The following is a 21,877-nucleotide window of genomic DNA, read 5'->3' as shown; positions in this document are numbered from 1 at the left end:
GGGAAATTTCCTGGCTAGATCCAAAGGCCAGGGATCCAAAGGCCACACCACACCCATGTTCTCTGCAGGAGAAAGGGGAAGATGAATACATAGGGAAGGTAATGGACAAAGCATCCATTATGAATCCATGTGGCATTTCCTTCCCACAAAACACAATAGTAGGATTTTCAGGCTCCCTCAGGGGGAAGAGGGACAAGGCACCAGGAGGTCCAGAGTACTCCTGGCACCACAGAAGCAGGGGAGGGTAGCTACAGAGACAAGCAAGAGGTCCTTCCTCCCTAGCAGTACTATTCTTCTCCCCCAAGTAGGAGAGCACCTGCTCCTCACTAGGAGCTGCCAATGAATGGAGTCAAAACACACAGGAGCACATTCAGCACTTTCCAGAGTACTTCTTGCCATCAAAACATTTCATAAACCTTTAGCTAATTAACAGAAGGCTAAGTAATAGTTGCAGGGCTGTTCCGCAGCATACTGCTTTCCCACAAGTGTTATTCCCCCCCTCCTTAAATATTTGACCAGATCTATAGACATTAAGCAACTTTCATAAATCTTTGTTTCTCCATCTCTTTTCACTTCTCTTCAGCTACAACAACCTCCTCCAGTACCCTTCCACCCATTCAGCTTGGATCTAACAGTATTGTCCTCCAGCCAAGCCATATGAGAATGGCAAAATGGTACCAAACCTCTAGAGAGAGGGTCCGGGACCATCCATAGTGCACTGTGCACATGCCACTCATCAGCAAATAATCTTCAAAACCATATACACAAACTACTCAATCAGCTCTACTATTCCACTGCTCAAAAGAGATAGTCTTTTTTAAAGTGGGGGAAATTGAAACTAAGTGTCTTGACATCTGAGCAGGAAGTCCTGGCTCATTGCATTTCACCAGTTGTGCCTCTCCAAGAATGTTAAGGATGCAGAAAACAAAAACCCCAGTCTTCATCATCCATCTGAATCCCTCCAGCACTGGGAAGGAGTTTGGAATTACATGTTATAGAAACTTCTGGGAAAGCACCTATTTAAATGGTATGGCTGGATTCTTATTCAGAGCTAGGGATGCATCGTGATGACAGCATGGCAATACTTCTTACCACTGGTTCTTGGACAACAGTCTCTTTCTGAGAATGCAAGTTCTCCTCTCTCTCAATCATTCCTGCATCTGCAAGGAAAAGGGACAGTTACAACACATCCTCTGGATAAAAAGCCACCTAAGGGATCAGTGATATAGACTTGGATCTGGTACTCTGAGTGCATGGAAGGTTCCCCACACCCCGGTTCAGATCAGACTATTGTCTCAGAGCTGCCTTGGAAAGAATTTGTTAGTAAAGCTTTCCTGCAACAGGTAATTGGAAGTGCTACTTCTGAAACGCATGTAGAGCATTGTCTGCCTAAGCCTGCAGGTCAGTCCCTACTTCGCATAGAGTTAATATGGCTGCTCCCAACAGTGAGAATCTTAACTGGTGACACCAACTTTGACTAATGAACACAAATAACACCAACTTAACATTGTTTCTTCAATGCCAGATGCAAGATCAAAATAGCAAAGCAGCACTATGCTTCTACAGCTGCCAAAACTATCTCCTCCCCAGGCTAGGGCACAAGCATATGCTGAAGCACATCCCTGACTTACTGAATAACACATGTAATACAAAGAAACAGCTCTGAACTCATACCCTAACCTATATTATTAAGACACACCTTTGCTTCATGCCACTGCTAAGTCTGGGCAGTAACTATAGCAACAACCTGTGCAGCCAGTCAGACCATCACTGGGAATGAAACTAAGCCATGACAGGTCACAGGTCAGCGCCACCTTCCCCTTCGTTGGCACATGGCTGCTGACAAGATGCCAAAGCAAAAGGCAGGCTTCCTGCATTAGGGGAACAGGCAAGGCAGGAATAGAGACTAATGAGGGAAAAGCAAGCCAGTTTGCTGTGCTTATTTCTCTACCTGCCTTTATTAAAAAAAAAAGTATGGCTGTTGCTTTCAATTAAGGAAAGGCCCAAACCTCACAAACTGGATACAGTTCTAGCAAGTCCCAGCTCTGGCACTCACCACACTGCCATCACCAGGGGCTGAATGCTTCTCCCAAAAATGTTAAAGGAGCCTGTGAGGCAGCAGTGTTCCCCATGGCACAGCAGCACAGCCAGTGCAGTTGAATCATTACTTTGGTTAATTCCAATTAGGATATGCAGGTCAAGAGCTGTTCGTCCTCATGCTCCCTTATCCCTGCCATGAGGCCATTTTTTTGCAGGGTGGAATTTACTTTGATGTGAACCAATTAGTTTGATTCTTCTCAGGGGACTTGCTGAAAACCAGGTCAATGAAACATGAAATAGCAGCTGAACATAGCTGCGGGAAAGCACAGGAATACCAAACCTCCTCTCCAAAGGGAGATCTCTGTGCACAGCAACTGTTACCTTACAGCTCCTGTTCTGGGAGGGAGGAATTCACCTCCACAGAATGAAGTGAGCCAATGACCTGGGAGATTCTTCCCCAGTTTGAATGATTTCGCCTCTTTGATCCAAGACTCAGTTAAAACAAATGACCTTCATCTCTGCCCTGTGATGTCCTTCCTCTGCTCCCAATCCAGGCCTACTTCTGAGCAAAGAATGAAACCAGAGCCAAAACCTACTGTCAAGAAACAAGGCTGAGAGCATCTTCATAATAGGATGCAAGTCAGCATTTCGAATTAGATCCTCACAGGAGGCCCCAGTTCCCAGCCTCCCTGCTTTACTGCATTTAAGACCATAGCAATCAATTACCTACAAGAAAACACAACTATTTTGTTACCCTGGCTCAGTCTAGCAACAGACAGTTTTAGTCATATCTACATTTCGTCAGTGTCCCTTTTTGACAAAGGCAATTAGCCGACTTTCAGGTCTTACAGGTTACTGCCTTTTATGTAAGAAATTGATGGTAGAGTCTGTTAGCAGCAATGAAATCTGTTTTCAAAGGATTCATGCTGTATTCTGGCTCATTGAGCCCAGCAGAGCATCTCTGTTCACAGTTCCATATTCCTCTTAGACCAGATCTCTGTCCAGAAACCTACATTTTAGTTCCCCATTGCCTGAGTTGCTGTAATACATTGTCGTCTTTATTTGCTTCTGAAAGATTTTTGCAGCTTCCCTCTTATACTTGTCAACATAGAGCTGCAATCAACTCAGCCTTCCCTTTGTTATTGGACGCATAGAAATGCTGTAAAGTCACTGCCACCCACTCTCTAGGTTTCTCAAAGCTCTAGTCATGTAATGGCTATTTTTATTGTTTCACAAAACTCAAATAGGCATTTAGTTGTTCCCTCATTTTGCCACTCCCACAGCACAGCCTAAATGAAAAATCTCCCCTGGGAAATGAGGTGAGGAGAAGATTCTGCCCTCATAAGCTAACAAATAATTCATTACATTAAGCTTGTTTCACGGCCTTAGGACACACTTTACACCAAGTCAAATGCTTCTCTCCTCCTGTTATTTGTGCTCAGTCAGCTAAACATTCAATGAAACATTCACCAACTTAGCACAGGGGTCTGAATAGAGCTGGATCAAAAGGAAGAGCAATTTAACATGTTAGCAGTTCCAAGAGTTGGCCTCCAATTGTCCAAATGCAGTTACTTACTACAGACTTTCTAGCTAGCTGTAGGTACTCAGTTGGCTGACTGACAAATAAAACTAACTGCACTTGAAATTATTTGCTTTTAACCCCCTAAGGACACTTGGGAAATTTTCTGCCCTGAATAAGCTAAATAAATCCACTTCTAAAAAAATTAAAATCAATTCCTAGAGGAGACCAAGATCAAGTCTTGCAAAGAACAGCAAAATTCCCCATCACTCCTATAGGAAAGAAAAGAACCGACACAAGCTGCGCAGACTTGGAAAACGTGTGAGGATGTAGGGACAAAAGGAAGGGAAAAAATGGAAGTGTTCAGGCTTTTCATTTGGACAAGGACAATAAATGCATAGTATCTACAGAAGATAAGGGAAATAGGTCAACACCATCTGGGATGAAAGCCTTTATTCTTTGAAACAGAATGGAAAACTGTAGTTTCTTAAACTCTTCTGCAGTCTGCTATGAAAATTTTTAACTATTGCATTTGTTGGCAGTAAAATTGTGCTATTTGATTGCTCTGCAGAGCTACAGACCTATAGGCACTAGACATAAGCAGGACAAAACTTACCTGACCCATTATACCTAGAGACTACAAATATTGTTATGGAGTCTAGAAGGTTTTTTCCTGCCAAACTGGGAATCTAAACTGAGAGAGTGAAAGGGCTAAAAGAAATTGAAGTGACTCAAACCTAGGGTGAGAGCTAACCAGAAAAATGTGGACCAAGAGTCATTCGTTAATTACATGCTTTACATAAACAATGTCAAATTCTGTGATTTCTCTAGAAGTTATAAGGTTTTCCTTTAATAAAAGCAGAAAGTTTTTCTCTCCCCACCTTGATTAGCTATAAAATCAGTACTGTACAGCATAAGATTACGGAAACCCTACCCATTTCAAGTTCCTCATCATCTGTCCTTCCCTTCTGATCAGCTATTTGAAGCTCTGCCCCTCTCTTTTGGCTGGGCAGCTGTGGGCTACCATTCTGCATCTCTTCCCCAGGCCCAGGGTCAAAATGAAGGCTCTTTGAGTAACTGTTCACTTGTTCTTCATCAAACTGGGCATTCACTTTGTTAACTATGTCTTGCCAACTGCAACAAAGGTAAGAAACAAAAGAGAACACCCCCACCTCAGTACACTTAGATTTCAAAACGGCATTTCATAATGGCAAGCAAATAAAAATTCCAATGCATGCAGAAGTTTGACCTAATTTAATGTTTCTGGCAAAATTAGCAGATTGCATTAGTTACGCCAACAGCTGCATGAAACAGAACATTTAATATGCCACATAAGTACAAAGTTATGCTTTATAAAGGCAATTTATTACCAGAACTGCTTTAATCTCTTATTTGTGTGCTAAGATAATGTATCCATGTAGCAATAAACTCCAATTCTAAATGTATACTTACTCATGCCTCACACATATCCAAACACATAAATCTAAGTTCGGGGGAAAAAAAATATCAGAGACAGAAGTCCTCTTTATGTTCCATCTTTATTAAAAATAAAAATGCTACTAAAGTAAAACTGAGGTGGTTTGGCCTAAGAGGAGAAAAAAACTTTCAAAATAAAATAGAGAAGAGCTGCAATATGGAATTGAATTTCCACTGTCTGGTAAATTTTAAAACTATAAGCTCTTTGTGAAGATTTGCAACTGGGTTGGGCACTTTAAACCAACATCTGTTTACAAGCCTATTCTATAGCACACATCTGTCCCTTGTACAGAAAAAACAAATAATTGGAAGGAAGCATTCCAGCATCTTGTTTTAATTTTTCATCATTTATATATATATATATATATGTATGTATTTTTTTTTTTAGTGTCTTGATCCATCTACAGAGCTGAAAAATCAGTTATTCACACACACAGCTCTATCTGCAAGGGTGCAGGCAACCCCTTTCAGATAGCTACATAGTCAGGAGTTCCTTCCTCCTCTGTGACAGGTTCACCTCAAATACACTTCTCCTGTTGTCTACATCAGTATCTACTATGCCTGCTTCCCTCTTAACAGGGCAAGTGCCTCACATGGACAATGACTTGTTAACAAGGTACATGCCAAATGCAATATATTTTCCTTAACATTTCCCCACCTGCAGTAATAGCACAGCTCACATGGATAACCAGAGGCTCAGTGTCAGAGCGGTCGGAAGTGTTACATGTTCTCACTGCATCAAAATGAATTAGAAGGCAAGAAAGAAATAGAACATCTTTGTATTAGTTCAGGTGAACTGTGAAAAGTCCATAATGCAAGACAGGTCTCATAAGAGACACCTTTAGAAACAAACAAAACGGTAAAGGAAGGGATGAAATCCCAAGAATAGAGACTCTCAGAATTAAAAATAATGAAAGGATTCCCCAAAGCTTTCAACCCGAGTAAACTACCACCATTCCAGGCAGGATTCGTGTTCAGCCTGGGCTGTTATCTTGTACTTAGATGCTGAAGCCAGCTGAGTGTTAAAAAAAATAAGATATTTAAATTTTTAATTGCTGTGAAAGGACAGGTGCAGCCAAATCCCTTAGGTCTAGCACCTTTTAGAAGCCAGCATACTGCCACCACACAAAACTTTTAAAAAGGAAATCACAACACAGCCTTCAGCTCAGATTTCCCCCATTATAAAAAAAAAAAAAAAATCAGTCTCTAGTTGTTTAACTATTTCTGGATCACAGATCCAGGAAAGGAAAAGCACACCACAAATACCATGCTGGGGTGTCCGTCCTTGCAGAAATCATGTGTCAAACATGACCAATATTTGCATTTTCTGTTTCCAAGACTAGTGACAATATCCTGTCTTGGTTCTACATAGGCAAGGAAAGGCCATTCTGCCATCACAACTTCAGCCCTCACGTTCAGTTGCATCTGTACAAATCCATCCCTATAAAAAGTAACAACACAAAGGTATTCTGCCTTGTTGTGTCCGTGCATTTGGTTAGCTGCCACAGTAGTATGGGGAGGACCTGGCCCTGCACAGAGATGTGCAAAGCACAATCTCTTCCCTGAAAAGTTTACAGGTTAAGTGAAAAAAGGCAAAGAGGAACAAGTATAATCTGATAATCTGGAATGAAATCCAGAAATCTCCACTGCACATAAAATAGGAATTAAATCCTGTTTGCTTCAGTACAGTGAGTAGATATGACCTGGACACACACAGAATAAATAAGTGATAAAGCACTATTTTCAGAGTCAGTTTTTGGATTCCAGCCAGACTTTGATGAATTACAATCTCAGAAAGACTTTTTCTTCCTTTTGCAGAACAGTCTGGTCTTCTGTGAATGCTGCTGAGACAGTAAACGGTTTCTTTTTTGCCTGTACAGCATCCAGTACAACAGGACACTGGTCCCTGACTAGAATCCCAGGTACTACAGTAATACAGGTAACATACTGTAAGAATTATCCATTCAGTTATCTGCATGGAACCATCATGCCGTTCTCTAAACGCATGTCCTTTCCAAGTGACTCCTCCCCAGAACTTTCCTCTCCTGTTTATCCCAAAAAGAGGTCTGGAGAGCACACTGTACTAAGCATTTGTTTGATAAAAACAACAGTCCTAAGAAGCAGGGAAGGTGGAGACCAAGGCTCAAACCCCTGTACTGATACAGTTCAATTGGTTTTCCTTTTCCAGGTGAAGCTGAAGTTGATATATGCTAGGTCATCTAAAGTGCAGCTATGCAGGAATATAAACAGGGCCAAAGCTAGGGCTGTCTGATAGATTCTGGCTGTGTCCTCATTTCTGGCATAAACCACTGTTGTGAACTGTTTTATCACACTTTGGATATAACCCATAGTTTCGGGATCACTAGTCTCAGACATCTGACATCATGTTCCAAGCAAACTCTTTGAAGGAAGATCCCTCCTACCTCTACCACACCTCACTAGTGCACTGGGGACAGGGGCTACAGCTTCATTCCCTGGGAGGAAAGAAAACAGAGGATGGAAAGCAGAGTTTAGGAGTTTGCCTTTGCCCTAGCAGCAAAATCAGAAAAAAAGTCTAGTATCTAATTGGTGCTGGTTGCCTGCTGCTTCTAGATTACCCTATAACTTGATGATAGGTCTTCAAATCTTCAAGCTCTGTTTGTTCCTGCAGAGCTTGACAGATTACTGATTAATTAGTGGAAAACATGAGCAAGTTTCAGCTCTAACACAACTTAATGCCTCTTAATTAGAGGAACTGAAGGAATTCCTTAGCCACCCTTGCTGCTGAAGATAGATGGCTTCCATCATGCAAAACTTCTTCAGTGTGCTAAACAACACAGGATATTTCATTTTGTAAGTCAAACGCAGAGGGAGGGGATTTCCTGAAATCAGTTCAGACTCTCACCCCCACCTTCTCCTCCATCTAGTGGGGAATTCATGCTGCTCTGATTTTACTCAGCAGTAACTCCTCTCTCTCCACACACAGTCCTTTTACCAAGCAGTTCACATACAACCTCCTGCCCAAAGGTAGCCTACAGAGAGTGACACAATATCACAGGTTTCTCTACTTTCCCCTGTTTTGCCAGCACAGCACCCACACCAGACTCTACATTCAAGCACACAGTGCTACTTGCAGCGTGACTGACCTTCAGCTTGGGCTGAGATAGAGGCCTGGCAGCAGTACTCAGTTACAAGAAGTAGACCACAATGGGACCAAAAGTTTGTACTTTCTTTAAACCCTCTTTTACACAGAAACCACACTGAACAGGTGGAGAGAGATTGTGGACCTGCCTATATGGTATCTTTGAGCCTAAACACTGAGAGCAGAAGGGAGTTTTGCATCACCAACCTTTGCATTTGCACCTGTTTGCTCCCTGTCAAGTGGTGGCTGTCTGGCATCTGAGTCTTTTCTGATGCAGATGGACGTTTCAAATCAGACAGTCCCAGTCCAGGAGCCTGGCTTTCCTCACTGCTTTTCCCCTGAACACGAAGCACCATCTTTAGGTCCTGCAGAGAGGAGACACACACTCAGGATATACACAGGCTCCTAATCGCATCAGATCCTCACAGATCCCCCTTGTGTTTGGCAGGTTCATAGGCCAGAAGATCCTTCGAGAGTGAAAATAGGTTCAGAAGTGCTCCAGAAAAAAAACACAGCCCTGTCTGACCAGCCTGCAGTAAGAGAGAACCCCCTTCTTCCATACAGCCAAGAGGAAATCATTTGGATCCTATGTGACCAAGGCTTGCCTTTTCCTGGGTAGGTGAATCTCCAAGAAACAGAGAGCAAAAGCATTGTTATCTCTTAAAAAAAAATTGCCATTACTACTGTAATTATGGTCTAACCATACTGCAATTATACCATCATTTTTGTAGGTATTTGCTTTGCTTTAGCTCACTCTCAATCACCACAGGAGGCAGTGAGGTGCTGTTATGCGCCCTTTGCAAATCCAGCAGGATTCAGAACAAGAACCCATTCTTCTGGGTCCAGCCACTGAACCACAAACTCTGAGAGTGTACAGGCCAGGACAGTTTCCAGATCAAGAAAGTGGAATCCACATATGCATATCATTACAAAAAACAGTTTTGAATGTCAAAAGCAGGGGCTGCACAGAACTTACTTGAAAAGCTGTAAGAGAAAAAGAGGTAAGGACAAATACAAGGAGATGATCTGAGGCTTTCCCATGGCACATTCCCCTCTTGTACAAAATAATTTATTTTCAAGACCTCTGGCAAACTAACCCATTTCCAGCCATAGCTCTTGTATCCTCTGAAAGGAAAGAGACCCTAGGTTAAGCTATTATTTTTATTTCTACTAATGACCATCACTGCATTCCCCCAGTGGGACACTGGCTCTGGGAAAAACACTAACCTTTAAGTTAAGAGCATCCATAAATCTGTCAGAGGCTGAAGGCAGCTGCAGCTGCTTATGATCTCTACAGGGAAGATTTTTCACCTACCCTGACTGCCTCTGAAACAGAGACAACAAGAGTTGCTCTCTTCACCAGATTAAAGTAACTCATTTAGAGGTCTAAGGTAGCCAGCTAATCTGTGTAGGCTCTTTAAGTCAACAGAAAGAAGCAAGCTTCCAAAGGGGGAGTAAGGACAAAGGGTGGAATCCTGCTCTGGCTATTCCTCTAGAGGGTTTTACTTCAGTAACAAGTGCATGCGACAGCGTGGGCATGCAAGAGAGCAAGCAGGCAAGAAACCGCCCTGCTCAGGTGGCACAAGCAAGTTCCATAAGTTAGCATTGTGAGCAATGTGAGTACTGTCCTCCACGCTCACCACAGCATGCAGTGCATTCACCCACTCAGTGCCCAAAGCAGGGTCCATTAGCATAGATTTTGGGGTGGGGGAAAACAAACAAAGAAGGAGCAACACTAGAATTCTCACTAGCTGAGAACATGCCTTCCTAGGAACAGAGATTCCCTGCTTCTAGACACTGCTGGTTCCAGCTCTCCCCCACAAGACTAGCCAGCTCCTGGAGGGAAGTTTGCATGGAGCCAGTAAAGCCATAAGCGAGTGCTGCACACTGCCCTGCTTCGCCACAGGAGAGTCCAACCATCACTGCTCACAAGCAGGGAAGGAGAGCAATGAAGGAGAGCAATGAAGGAGATATAACACTTCCCAAAGGATTGTTCTGGCATGCTGAGCCAGAAAGAGGGCGCAGGAGGGAGGGAGGGAGGGAAGAAAACTTTCCCTTTGGCTTCTGTTTTGGCTTAGAAAAAATAAGCTGAGGGTTTGTTTGGTTTTTTTTGTTTTTTAAGAACTCTTTAAAATAAGAGTTTTTAACTCTTTAAAACTCTTAAGACTCTGGAAACAAAAAGCTGCTAAAACTAGTGAATAAAAAACAAACACTGGGGACCAAGAGAGATAGAAGTGTCATGGTTGCATGTGTTGAAGCTGGACAAAAACAGTGTCTGGGGACTGAGGATGCCAAGGATATAATTACTGGCAGGAGGGTAACAGACTGCAACCTCCTTCATTAGCACCCGCTCAAGATGTGCAGCAGTTCAGAAAACACTGAGCTGCTCCCTAAGCATTCTTGTGGCCAAATACAGCCCTTTAATAACACATTAACTTCTTATTTCAGTGAAAAATGCAGGAAATAAGCAAGGTTAACATAGAAGACAAGCCCAGTTCTCAGTGAACTTGTTTTCTTTTTTCAAAATAAAAAAGTAGTTCTTTATAAAGGCTCTTGGAGTGAGACATATTCAGTGGGTCCCTCTAGCACGCAGCCCATGGCGTCTGGCTCTCAGTCACACGGCAGGCAGAGAGTGTGCAGAACTTACTGGGTTCCCATCAGGTAAACTGTTCACAGTCCGGGTAAATCGAATCACATGGCCATCCCCATGCCTTGGTGGCCAGGCTGGCATAGCATCTGGTGGTGGATTGGCATCTCGCAGTGGATTGGCATCTTGTAGTGGGGCTGGATGGGTAAGGACCATATCACCCTGTGACCTCAGGCCATCATTACTGTGCGAGTTTTGGCCTTGCAGCAAAGGCCCATCTGCCTGGCTTCGAATCCCAGAGACCTTTGCTCCCAGCAGGCTCCCAGCAGGGAGATTCTCCTGATTGACTGAAAAAGCCTACAAGGAAGAAAGGATGAGAGTGAACTCTAAAGGAACAAATCCAGTTCCCTCAGGTTCATAGCCCAGTGCTGAAAACCCACAAAAGCCCCAAAGAACTCCCCCTCCCTCTTTCTTGGGAGTACCACACCTTCTGCCTCACAAGCTGTAACTGGCTGTTGCCTGGCACCAGGGGCTGCTCCTTCAGTGCCTGTAATTGCTGTTGCCCCTTCCCAGCTCCTACTTCTTTGAAACTCGGCATCTTCTGTAGCACTTCCTTGAACTGCCTGAACTCTTCCAACTGGGCCTGAGGGGATGAGAAGGGCACAGAGAAATCTCACAACAGCAGGATTAAACAACTCCTTGCTGACTCTTTTTTGGGCAGTTGTTCAACACTGATACTCTACTAAAGAGAGGGGGTGGGGGGAAATGCACATCTGTTAATGATAACAAGCCCAAGCCAGGCTTAAGCTTTCCCTCCAGATTTCATGGATATTTTGTACTGCCCCTTTGCCAGTCTTGCATCTTATTTTATCACATGCTTTTACCTTGGAAACACTGACCCGTGACATCAGTCCTTTGAGCAACGCTGTTTACAGCATGAGCCATTGGCATAGCTCCTGCTTTTGCACGAGAATTGCATCTTGGGGCTTGTTAGGTCGGGCTTCCTCTCCTTGCATACAGCTCACAAACACGCATACATTCAGGTCAGCTTTTTTCTGTGCAGCCATTTCTTCATGGACGTGTTTATCTCAGAGGAGCTGACACAATAATTGGCTTCATTCTACTTGATAATTCAATTTACTTCAAGGTGAATGCAAACTAATACTTCTGGTCTGTTAGACAAATGTAACGCTTTTCACAGTTGAGAGTGGAGGAAACAAGGTGATAAACTGCAGCAGAGAAAAAAGAGCTTGAGAAAGCTATTCAGTAAAAGCTCCCCACTGCTCTCCCATTTATAGGAAAGTGGGGGCAGAGAGCTTTCCATGGGCTTGCCAAGGTACCTGGAAACAGACCAAAGTGGTGATTAGGCAGAGCACAGGAAAGCTTCCAAGCAGCAAGGAAAATTCAGCAGGAAATGAATTTGTGAGCAGACTTTGTTGATTTCAGATCTTCCCTCTGAAATTTGACCTTGACACTTTCCTTAAAACAAAAAGGCCTCAATCAAGACGAAATAAAAGGAATGAGGAAAGGGAAGCAGAAAATTGTTTATGGGATATAGCTACAGCTAGTAGGAGACTGCTTCCAATCAGAACAAACTAGAGAGAAGCAAAACTTGCACTCATCAAAAAGCTGCAAAGGTGGTCAACCCAGAGGGAAAGAAGATTTAGACTAGCCTTCATGCACAGATTATCATCTGTCACAACAAGGCTGTGCATACATCATTTGATGCCTCTGTGTCTCATTTTACCTGGCAGACCAATTGAGAGGCCAGGTATTGCAGGCTCAATCTGTCTAGGGCTTGTGAAACATGTTACAATCCTTGGATAACAAACAATCTCCAGAATGCAAATTACTCTTCTATAAATATTCACTTGCTAGAAGGAAGATCAGCAGCTGGATACTCAGATGGGACAAATCAAAGCTACTGGTAAGAACTGTAGTGCTGATAAAAAGCAGTAAGTCTGGGTGCGTGCTCCAACATAAGGCATCTGGCCACAAGGAAGGCAAATGCAGTTCCATTCACTCTTGTGTTATGAAGCATTCTGATTAGACGCTAGAAAGGACTTATGAGAAAACTGACAAAAAAATCATTAAGGTTTAAAACTAGTCTCATTGTCAGGCAAAAAAGTGAAAACAAAAGATCCAAAATATTTTCTGAAACTGTTGGGACCAACCCCTGCCACTTCACCAAGAGCCAGAAATAGCAAACAGACAGATGCTTGGAACACAACTTTGTTACATGATTGTCTAGTATATTTAGAGCAGGGAGCTGAACACTGTCTCCCACACACAGGGCAAATCCTTTTACTGTTGCTCACTCTTAATTTTGGCAAGAAATAACTATTAGCTCTTTCTTGCAAACTACTTTTCCCAATGGTCAACACTGAAGGAGCCAAAAGTTAAGCAAAGAAGTTGCCACCATGTTTTCCAATTTGTAAGCACTTGACTTTTCAGCCTTAAGCACATTTAACAGAGCTTTTTAATGCTGTTCAGAATACATGCAAGTTTGCATACTTGAACTGCTGATTGCTTTTTCTAACGCAGCAGTTAGTGGAACAGCATTTAAGGGACACTTCTCTGAAGAACTCATGATTGGCCCTACATGCTGTTCTAGATGCAAATGCACACAACATTGAGCCAGCAAGACAAAAGTAGAGCATATACAATGGTAAGCAGAGGACCTTCAGATCAAAAGATATGGACTGAAGTTGTCAGTGTATGACTTGAGCTGACTAGGTCTCAGTGTTTCTGGGAGACAAGCCACAAAGCAGTGACATATGCAGCTTCTTTGAAGGTTTGGTCAGGAGGCCTAAAAGTGAAGGCTAAGCTGCATTTTGGTAGAAGCAGGTGTGAATGTAAGGTTGGCAAGGATACTGGAGAAGCTTGTAATCACATGCCGTTCCAATTCCTGGTAGGGGTTTGCTGGACTGACCTCTAAGACAACTAAAAACCTTTGTTTAGTTGCCAACAGGTACACTGCAGGCATCATCAGTGCAGAGCATCCTGCCAAACTGCCTAAGCCTTGTGAAAGAGGAGAATAGAAAAGCAGTTAAATGGCAGGTCAGGATTAAGGCAGCAGGGGAGTCAAATACACTGACAGTCCATCTGGGACCCCTCAAACTACATCTGACATGAGCCAGAAAGCTTTCAAATGACAACTGCCCTGTGATGCCAGTAACTTGCGCTTCTGGCCTGAAGTGACCAATTGTCTGAAGTTTGCAGTGCCCTAGAGCTACTTACTATCCACTTCTTTGCAGAGCAAATCAGGCCAAAACACAAGAGCAGCCTTGCAGAGGGCAAAAAAACAACCACCCTCCCCACCTCCAGTTTGAGTTCAGCAGCCAGCTAAGGAAAAAGAATTGGTTTTCAACAGCATTTAACCACAACCAACTCCTTGCTTCTGAGCTTATTCTATAACCCAGGAGAGTGCTCAGCAGAAGGCTGTTAACTAAAAACAGAAAAGGCTAATCCAAATAGTGATGTGACTTTTAACAAAATAGGCTTATAAAGCTGCTTGTGTCTTGACTCAGTACAAGATCCTCAGGCAGGCACTGTGGAGATGTTAATCCCTCCCTTTCACTTCTCCCAGCAGCCTGCTCTTTCTTCTCTCTAGTCATCTGCTAGCTCCCAACTTCAACTGGCTTAGCAGAACTTGATGAGGTCAGGACTTCTGCAGTGTGCTGAACAGAGCCTCACACTTGTCTCCAGAGCATAAGCACAACACCGTGCCAAGAAAGCTTTATACTTTTCTGCCTCTCTAGTCTTAAGTCAACATTGCTTGCATCTTTGCCCCTGGCGTCTAGATTCAGAGCCTCGCTCCAACACTTTTATTATTGAACAATGACACCTTGTTTATGTAGCTCTTTCAGAATACTTTCAAGGTCTCCCCTCCTACTAGGATTTCACAAGGAGACACAGAAGGGGACCTTTTTTCCCCAGGGTTGCCGAGTGTCCATTTATATTCCCAGCAAACTAGGCAGGGCACCTCTGCATTGCTATTCCTCTCTGCAATTAATTTTATAGCCGTGAGCAGAGACAACTCGTCATCATTTAGGATGGAATAGAAATATGATGCAGGTAAGTGACAGGAAGAATTCCAGACTTGGGAAGAAGCTGGTTTGGGCCCACCTGAGTGAGAGCGACTCTTGTAGCATATCTGTATTTTCAGCTACTGGGCCAGATTCCAAGCTGGAGAATTTTACTGGTCCAGAACACATCTATACTGCTCATACCAGCCCTGTTTTAAGCAATTCGGCCCACTAGAATACAGTGGATAACTAAATTTATTATTTATGATTGGAAATTGGAGGATGCATCCAGTCCCCAATGAAAGATTGCCCCATGTTTGTCACATGGGGCATGCTCTTGTCAATTACCTGGGAGTTAAGGAGTTGAGAGTGAACTTCCTGGTGGGCCTTCCGAAGAAGCTTGCTCTCTTCTCTGAGTTTAAAGACTGTATCTGCAACAAAAGAAAGAATTTGCACTAAAAGAGCTATTTTTGCAAGCATAGCATCTCTCTTCCTTACCATAAATTCCTCTGGACCTTTTAGGACTAAGTCCAGGAACCATCACAGAGCAGTAGCTAGGGTCTAGCCAAACCAAACACACTTACAAGCCTTAGTCACCATCCCCTTCAGCATTCAGGACTTCTGCCCATTCAAGGAACTTCCTCCTCTCTGGAGTGCCTCTGCTAACTATTGCTGTCAGGATCAGGTTCTTGTCATGCTTGCTATTACTGAAGGCACTTATCTCAGGATAAGATATTTGTTCCTTCTCCATTTCCCTCATCCCTTGCAGCTGAACAGAAGGACATCAATAGACAGTGGTCAGAGACTTCATTCCTGGAAACTGGAAGGTTAAGGAATAGCTACAAAAGAGCTCTGTCAGCTCTCAGGCACCCTTAGCAGGTCCACTAAGGAAGTTCCCTCCAACTGCACAGAGAAGCTGCTTTCTGAAAGGAGGCTACAAAAAAGCCTACAGAAAGCAATCACAGCACAACCTGCTTATTGAGGACATTTATTCCTACCCTGTTTAGCAGCAAGCTTGTGCCCAGAAGCTCCCAGGTTGGGGTCCTTCCAATCTCTTTGCATGCTCCACAGCACTTGTAAATTCATTGTGTGTCTTGCTATTCATTTCATTGCCTTGAATATAATTCTGTTTCTCCAGGAAAGAGGAAGACTGTATCAAAAGATGTCAGCCTTATTTTGGATGCTCTACCTGAAACTCTCTTAAAACATCATTAGAACTGCACTGTGTGCACTGGGATTTCTTTGCAGACATAGTTGTGTTCACCATGACAAGGAGGGGTATTTTTCCATCACAAGACAGTCACTTTGCTCTAGGCTGAATTGTATGTTAGATTTCAGCTCAAGATTATACGTATTTCTAATTACAGTGGTGCATCTTTTTATAATGTTCATCCTGAGGACAGGGCAGTTTGCCATTGCAGTTGGATGCTATATTCTTCTCTTGCAGTGAAGATGGTTAACACGGTAAGAAGCAAGCTCTAGGAAGCTACATGGAAAGAAAGGCAGCTCTGTCTTCCCTGCAGCCAGAAGCTGGGATTACAGCCTGCAAGACTACAGATCAAGTGGCTTTAACTGAGTTAACTTGGGCACACACAGTGGGTAAAGCACATACTTCAGCTGTGGTTGTTGGCCTAGAGCAGCAGACAAGGGATACATTTGCAGGTAGCTAGTTCAGCCTAAACGACAGCTAGCACAAGAGTAATACTGCAAAGACCCCCCAACTACAATGCAGACCTTCAACAGAAGCAAAGGCATCCCCAACATGGGAGAGATGTCTGAAGGAAGGCTGGAGTGTCACTGAGCCAATACCTCAGGAATCTCTAGGTCTTCAAAGCACATTCAGAAACTGGAAATCAAAACCTTCATGCCACTGTGTCCTTCCTCTACCGTCACTGTGGCAGGAATCTGAAATCTTGGTCCTAATAACATCAGAAGGAGTCTTACCACTGGTGCCAATGGGACCAAGGTTTCCACTCTGACTGCAGGGTCTTTGCTCTAATGAAAGTTCAATAATGATCCAAGCTACCTCTCTGCCTTCAGAGCTGACTGTGCGAATAAGCAATGAGAAAATTGGGAAGTGCGAGATTAGAATTGGGGAACCCAGCAGAGGACAAGCTGTGCTGGGGGTGTGATATGTGGCATAAATAGACAAGTCCTATAAAGCTAAGAAGAAAATACACAGAAATCATAACACAGCAGGAGAGGGTCTGGAGCACAGGGGAGAAACAAACAAAATCAAACAGGTCCCAGTTAACAGGACTGTGAAGCTTCAGCTACCTGAACAACAGCTTACACTCATACTCTATTATCCAGTATCCAAAAACTACTTCCAGAGGCAGGGATTTTCAGGGACAGGGCACAGCAGCCCCAATAGCACCACAACCATTGGGTCACATGATAGAGTGGCAGCTGCAACACCCCAAATCCCAGTGTCATATGCATCTAGGTAGCTCCATCATCAGCCTGGAGAGCTAACTTAAAGAAACCAGAGTCACCAAGAGGAGCTACCAAACCAAGCTCCACCTTTGAGAGCAGTCCTGCATACTTACCACTGGGCTTCTGGTTTCTCCCAGCACCCCTGGAGTGAGGTTTTCATTTTTGCAACTGAATCTGGCAAAAATCCTCCAGTTCCACTTTAGCAATTCAGAGCAATGCACACCGCTCAGATGCCTCTCTTTGTTCTCTATGATACTGAGAGGTACGCCTTCCACCACAGTGACACACTATACACAGAAGTACCAGTGGAACATAAGGAAAGAAAATTAGGCCTTAGAAGTGCTGCTAGTTCTTCACCTTTGCTTGTAAAACTGCCTTGCTTTTTCCACATGCCATGGTTCCCGATGCCTTTTCCTAAGGGAAGGCTTACTAGCCAGCTTTGTCCTTAAAGCACAGAATAGAGCTGGGACCAAGTCAACAGCAGCCTGGGAAGACGGACAGAGAATATTAATATCTCACCCTTAAGTCAATCTTCCTGACCAGCTTTCCCTCTTCAGATTGTTTTGCTAATTTTTATTCCCCTTTCTCTGTGGCAGAATTCATTTTCTTGCCCCCCTTTTTTTTTGGGGGGGGGGAGGGGGAGGGCAGTGCACAGGGTGAGGGAGGGGTGGTGAAGGGCTACATATTTCAAGGAGATTGAATTAAATACTTCAGTAGCATGTTTCACTCGCCTGTGCTTGAGCTCCCCTTTCCAGCCTAGCAGATATGATCCTAGGCTAATCCTTCAGAGAGAGAGGGCAGGGAAAGAAAAAAGTTAGTGACTCTCACTCTCCCAGACCTAATCTAAGTTAAGGACAGATGTGAACCTCAAAAACCCCAAGACCCAATTAAGCAGCAGACTAAATAGAAACTGTTCTTTGGGAATTAAAAGGATCAGCATTCTCTGCAATACTTACACTATTAAATGAATTTTATAGACCTTTACCACATACAGAAAGGTTGTTTAACTTGCTTCCAAACTTAAATGTTAGAATTTACATGATTCTAGTATTTCAGAAACAGAACTGTTTTTTTTAAAAAAGTGTACAGATAAGTGAGAAATATATATTGAAATAGATGGAATCTCAGTGTTGCAATGTTTTGCCTGTGCCACAAAGAGCATCTCTTGCTAACTTAGCTGCAGTCTCCCACCAGAGAAAGGATAGGGTAAGATAGTGTCATCTGATGGATAGAACTGCTGTTTCTGCCCCAATCTGCTGTGAGACTACAGGCATGCCTCTGTGCCTTAGCCTCTCCTCTCCTGCTTTTGGATCATCTTGTCCATTTCAAGTGTTACCTCCTTGAGAGATGGACTATTTCATATTCTGAACATGTTCAACACCTGGCACAAGTTCTAATCTTACCTGGCACTGAAAATTCTGTACAAATAAGATAAGTAGCAGCTGCAGTAAGAGTAAGCAGTCGGCAAAAGTCAACTAGGTTTTTAAAATAACACCATGAAAGGTATTGGTGTTGACAGAGACTAGGGGTGCCCCATACAGTAGAGGAGTCTCTGAACCCCAGAGAACTGAAAGTTCAGTTAAATGCAAGATCACAGTCTCCCCTGGAAGAAGGAAGCTCCACCCCTTCTGTAATCCTATCCTGACAGTGTCCTGTCAGCCCCAGGAACTTGCAGGTTGAGAATAGGTTTGCCAGCCAAACCAACCGGCTGCTTTCGTGGTGTTCTGGAATTCCACCACAAACCCACCACCTGTGAACCCCAAAGGCTCCCCTCACACTGGGAAGCTGCTTGATAGCCTGCTCTGTATCTCTCAGCTCCCCTCACTGCAGGCTCAGGACCAGTTGGCCAGTTTCATCACCCTTGTTCCCAAACAACCGCTCTGCAACAAAACAATACTCCAACTGGGGTATAGAAGGGCTAAGGAACCACACCCAGGGTCATATAGGAGTGTTCCTATAGTGTTTGCAGACCTTTGGAAGGCCTGGAGAACAGGCTCTCTCCTCTCCTGAGCTCAGTTCTTCTCAGCCTCTTTTCTGCCTAGTGTTTTCACAGGTCTCTATTGCACTCACCCTGCAAGTTTGTTACTTCACTATCCTTCTCCTGCTGCAGCTGGGCATATTTCTGGCTGTGGGTCTCCAGTGTCTTACGGTGTTCCAGTTTCAAGCTGTTGTGCAGTAGCTGCAGGTCAAGTAGCTGCTTCTTGACATCTTCATGCTGGTTCTGAACCAGGAGAAAGAAGTGACAAAGTCAGTACAAAGAAGGGGGGGGGGAGTAACTGAAGTATTTTCTAGACCTAAAGCGACTCTGCTTAATGAGTTGCTTGGGGATGCAGAGGAGATACTGGTTCCTCTAATGAGGTAACGAAAGTTTCCAGGTACCAAGAAAGTGTTCTTCATGATCAGACAGCTTAGGAGGGGTATGAAATGCCAGTTAATAAGCTCTTTGCTTTGTGAAGCAGTATAGGTGGTCTCCTTGGAAGCTGCTAAACTGGAAGCAAAGTGAGGACGCAATGCCACTCCTGCCTGAAAAAGAGATAGAGACTCGGGGGGGGGGGGGGGGGAACGACACAGCCAAGAACTCTTCCTATTCCTTCCCAGCTACACTCCTACACCCAACTCGGTGAGAGAAAAAACAGGCTATAAACTTTGACAATATCAAACCAAATGCCTGTGAAACACTGCAGAAATCCAAGATCCTTTCCAGAGTCCCAGACATGCTGAAGAGCAACATTACCTGCAAGGATAAATGTTTCCATGGTGCCCGTAGCATCATCTGTACACTGCATTACAAGGACACTTCATCTTTAAATAGGCCTCAAGTCTAATCCCTGTTGCCTTTCTATCTGCAGGTACTACTAGTTATTGAGGAATCAGGAAGGCCTAGAAAATTCAGGTTGTTCTTTCTGGTTGGTTTGCCTCTTTACAGCCTGGCTATTCTTCCATCCACCACTCCAAGCTGCTAAAACAGGAGCCCCTTTGCAAGGATACCACATCTTCTCACATAATGAGCACAGAGTGAGCCCAAATTTCTTAGTTTAACATGGGGGTGAACAAGCAGAAAGTGCCAAGGTAAGAGGAACTCCACAAGACCACAAGCTATTTCAAGCAGGCCAGAATTCAGGACTGTTTCATGAAGTCATCTGATAACAGTTCTTCAACTCTCTTCTCTCCTCTCCCCTCATACTGCCTGAGAACAAAACATGCTGAGACATCTTTTTACTGAAATCCACCGAACCAGAATTCATCTCCTGTTGGGTTCCCATGGTAACCCAAAGAGTCTTCCCACATTCAGTTTGTCAACACCAATTATGTATGCATATTGATTGGCTCACAGGTGAACCCTTGCCCTTCCACACAATAGCTCCTTACAACCCAGGCAGTAATTTTAACTGGCCCTCCTGTATATCAAACCTTTTTATTTTTTTAAACCTTTAAATGCTATTGATGTCTGCATTTATACCCCGTAGAACAAAGTATCTGTGGCCCAGGCATTCTCCCCCAGAGCAATTATCCTCAGCTCAAAGGAGGAAAGAGAAACCGCTGTGCTCCAAAAATACATACAACACAGAGGAAAAGGCTTTCATTGTGGAGGGGTCTCAGAGAATGAACAGAGACACAAGGCTGTCAGGTTAATTGGATCACAAGATCAGAAAAAAAAAATAGAGATTACAAGTGATTTCTGCTCTGGCTTTCAAAGACATTAGGTACTTACAGCTCCCATCAGAGCCACAGGCCGAAGTACTGCAGAGGAACCACATCCTTAAATATCATTTTGAGACCAAACACTTGAGAAAAGTCACCAACATTAACAAATGAGAATTAATTTTAAAAAGAAACCCTAAGCAATCTAAGGAATACTAAGTGCTCATCAACTCAGGTCATTTAATTAGTAGCCCGTATCCTGCCTGGCAAGTGATGCGCTTAATATCTATGCCCAGACTACTCACAGCCAAAAAGGAGGGAGGGAATAGTCATCCTCTGAGCATGGCAGGAAGTGTCTCAACCAAGGTCACACAAAGCATCTGAGGCTCAGTCCAGCTCATTAAGCACACAGAGCATCCTCACTCCCAATCAGTTACTAAAAATAGCTGCGACTGACATATGCAAACATTACAATGAATCTAGAGGTGCTGAGTTTTATTGTAATTGTAGGACAGGAGATCTGAGACACACTACATGCAACTCCTTTTAGAGGAGCAGCTTATCTGCAAGCAGAACACTGAATCACTCATCTCAGCTGCGTGGATTCAGGCCAGCAAGTCCTCCCATTCCACCTTCACTTTGCTGTTCAGACAACATGCAGTGCCTAAGACGCATTAATTATGCAGCGGCTTTAACTCACTGAAGTGTTTGGGGAATTGGGGGGGGGGGGGGGAACGACACAGAGTCCCTCAAAAACACCTAGTTCTGTCATGGTTTAGAGAGCAGCTCTGTAGATGGCATTTTACAGAACAGAATCAGTAACTGGATGCTCAGCCCATGAGCAAAGGGAGGACACACCTCATTGCAAGTTTTCAGAATCCAGAAATTTTAGGAAGCCCTTGTCAACAAATCTTTCATTTAAAGCTGCCTCCTTGCCTGCATACCCAGTGAATGCTAGACTGGAATCTGCAGGGAGATGTTAATAAAAAAAATTTCCAATCTCCACTCAAGAAGATGAAAGGAATCAT

The 21,877-nt window shown here is 43.7% G+C and overlaps 1 protein-coding gene across 2 annotated transcripts in view; it reads right to left on the bottom strand.

The window, feature by feature from the left end:
• LOC106485738 (Golgi integral membrane protein 4-like) overlaps nucleotides 1-21,877 on the bottom strand; it is a 42,971-nt gene that overhangs the window by 6,986 nt on the left and 14,108 nt on the right. For both annotated transcript variants that reach the window (XM_013944183.2, XM_067311147.1), the window contains exons 5-11: nucleotides 19,278-19,428; nucleotides 15,120-15,202; nucleotides 11,231-11,386; nucleotides 10,804-11,100; nucleotides 8,364-8,521; nucleotides 4,494-4,693; nucleotides 1,093-1,160 (exon numbers count right to left, since the gene is read on the bottom strand). In XM_013944183.2, coding sequence (XP_013799637.2) covers nucleotides 1,093-1,160; nucleotides 4,494-4,693; nucleotides 8,364-8,521; nucleotides 10,804-11,100; nucleotides 11,231-11,386; nucleotides 15,120-15,202; nucleotides 19,278-19,428 — 1,113 coding nt within the window. The remainder of the gene's footprint in view (nucleotides 1-1,092; nucleotides 1,161-4,493; nucleotides 4,694-8,363; nucleotides 8,522-10,803; nucleotides 11,101-11,230; nucleotides 11,387-15,119; nucleotides 15,203-19,277; nucleotides 19,429-21,877) is intronic.

This window comes from Apteryx mantelli, chromosome 26 (assembly GCF_036417845.1).
Source record: "Apteryx mantelli isolate bAptMan1 chromosome 26, bAptMan1.hap1, whole genome shotgun sequence".
In the NCBI taxonomy this organism is placed as follows: domain Eukaryota; kingdom Metazoa; phylum Chordata; class Aves; order Apterygiformes; family Apterygidae; genus Apteryx; species Apteryx mantelli.
This window is presented reverse-complemented; position numbering and strand designations above follow the sequence as displayed.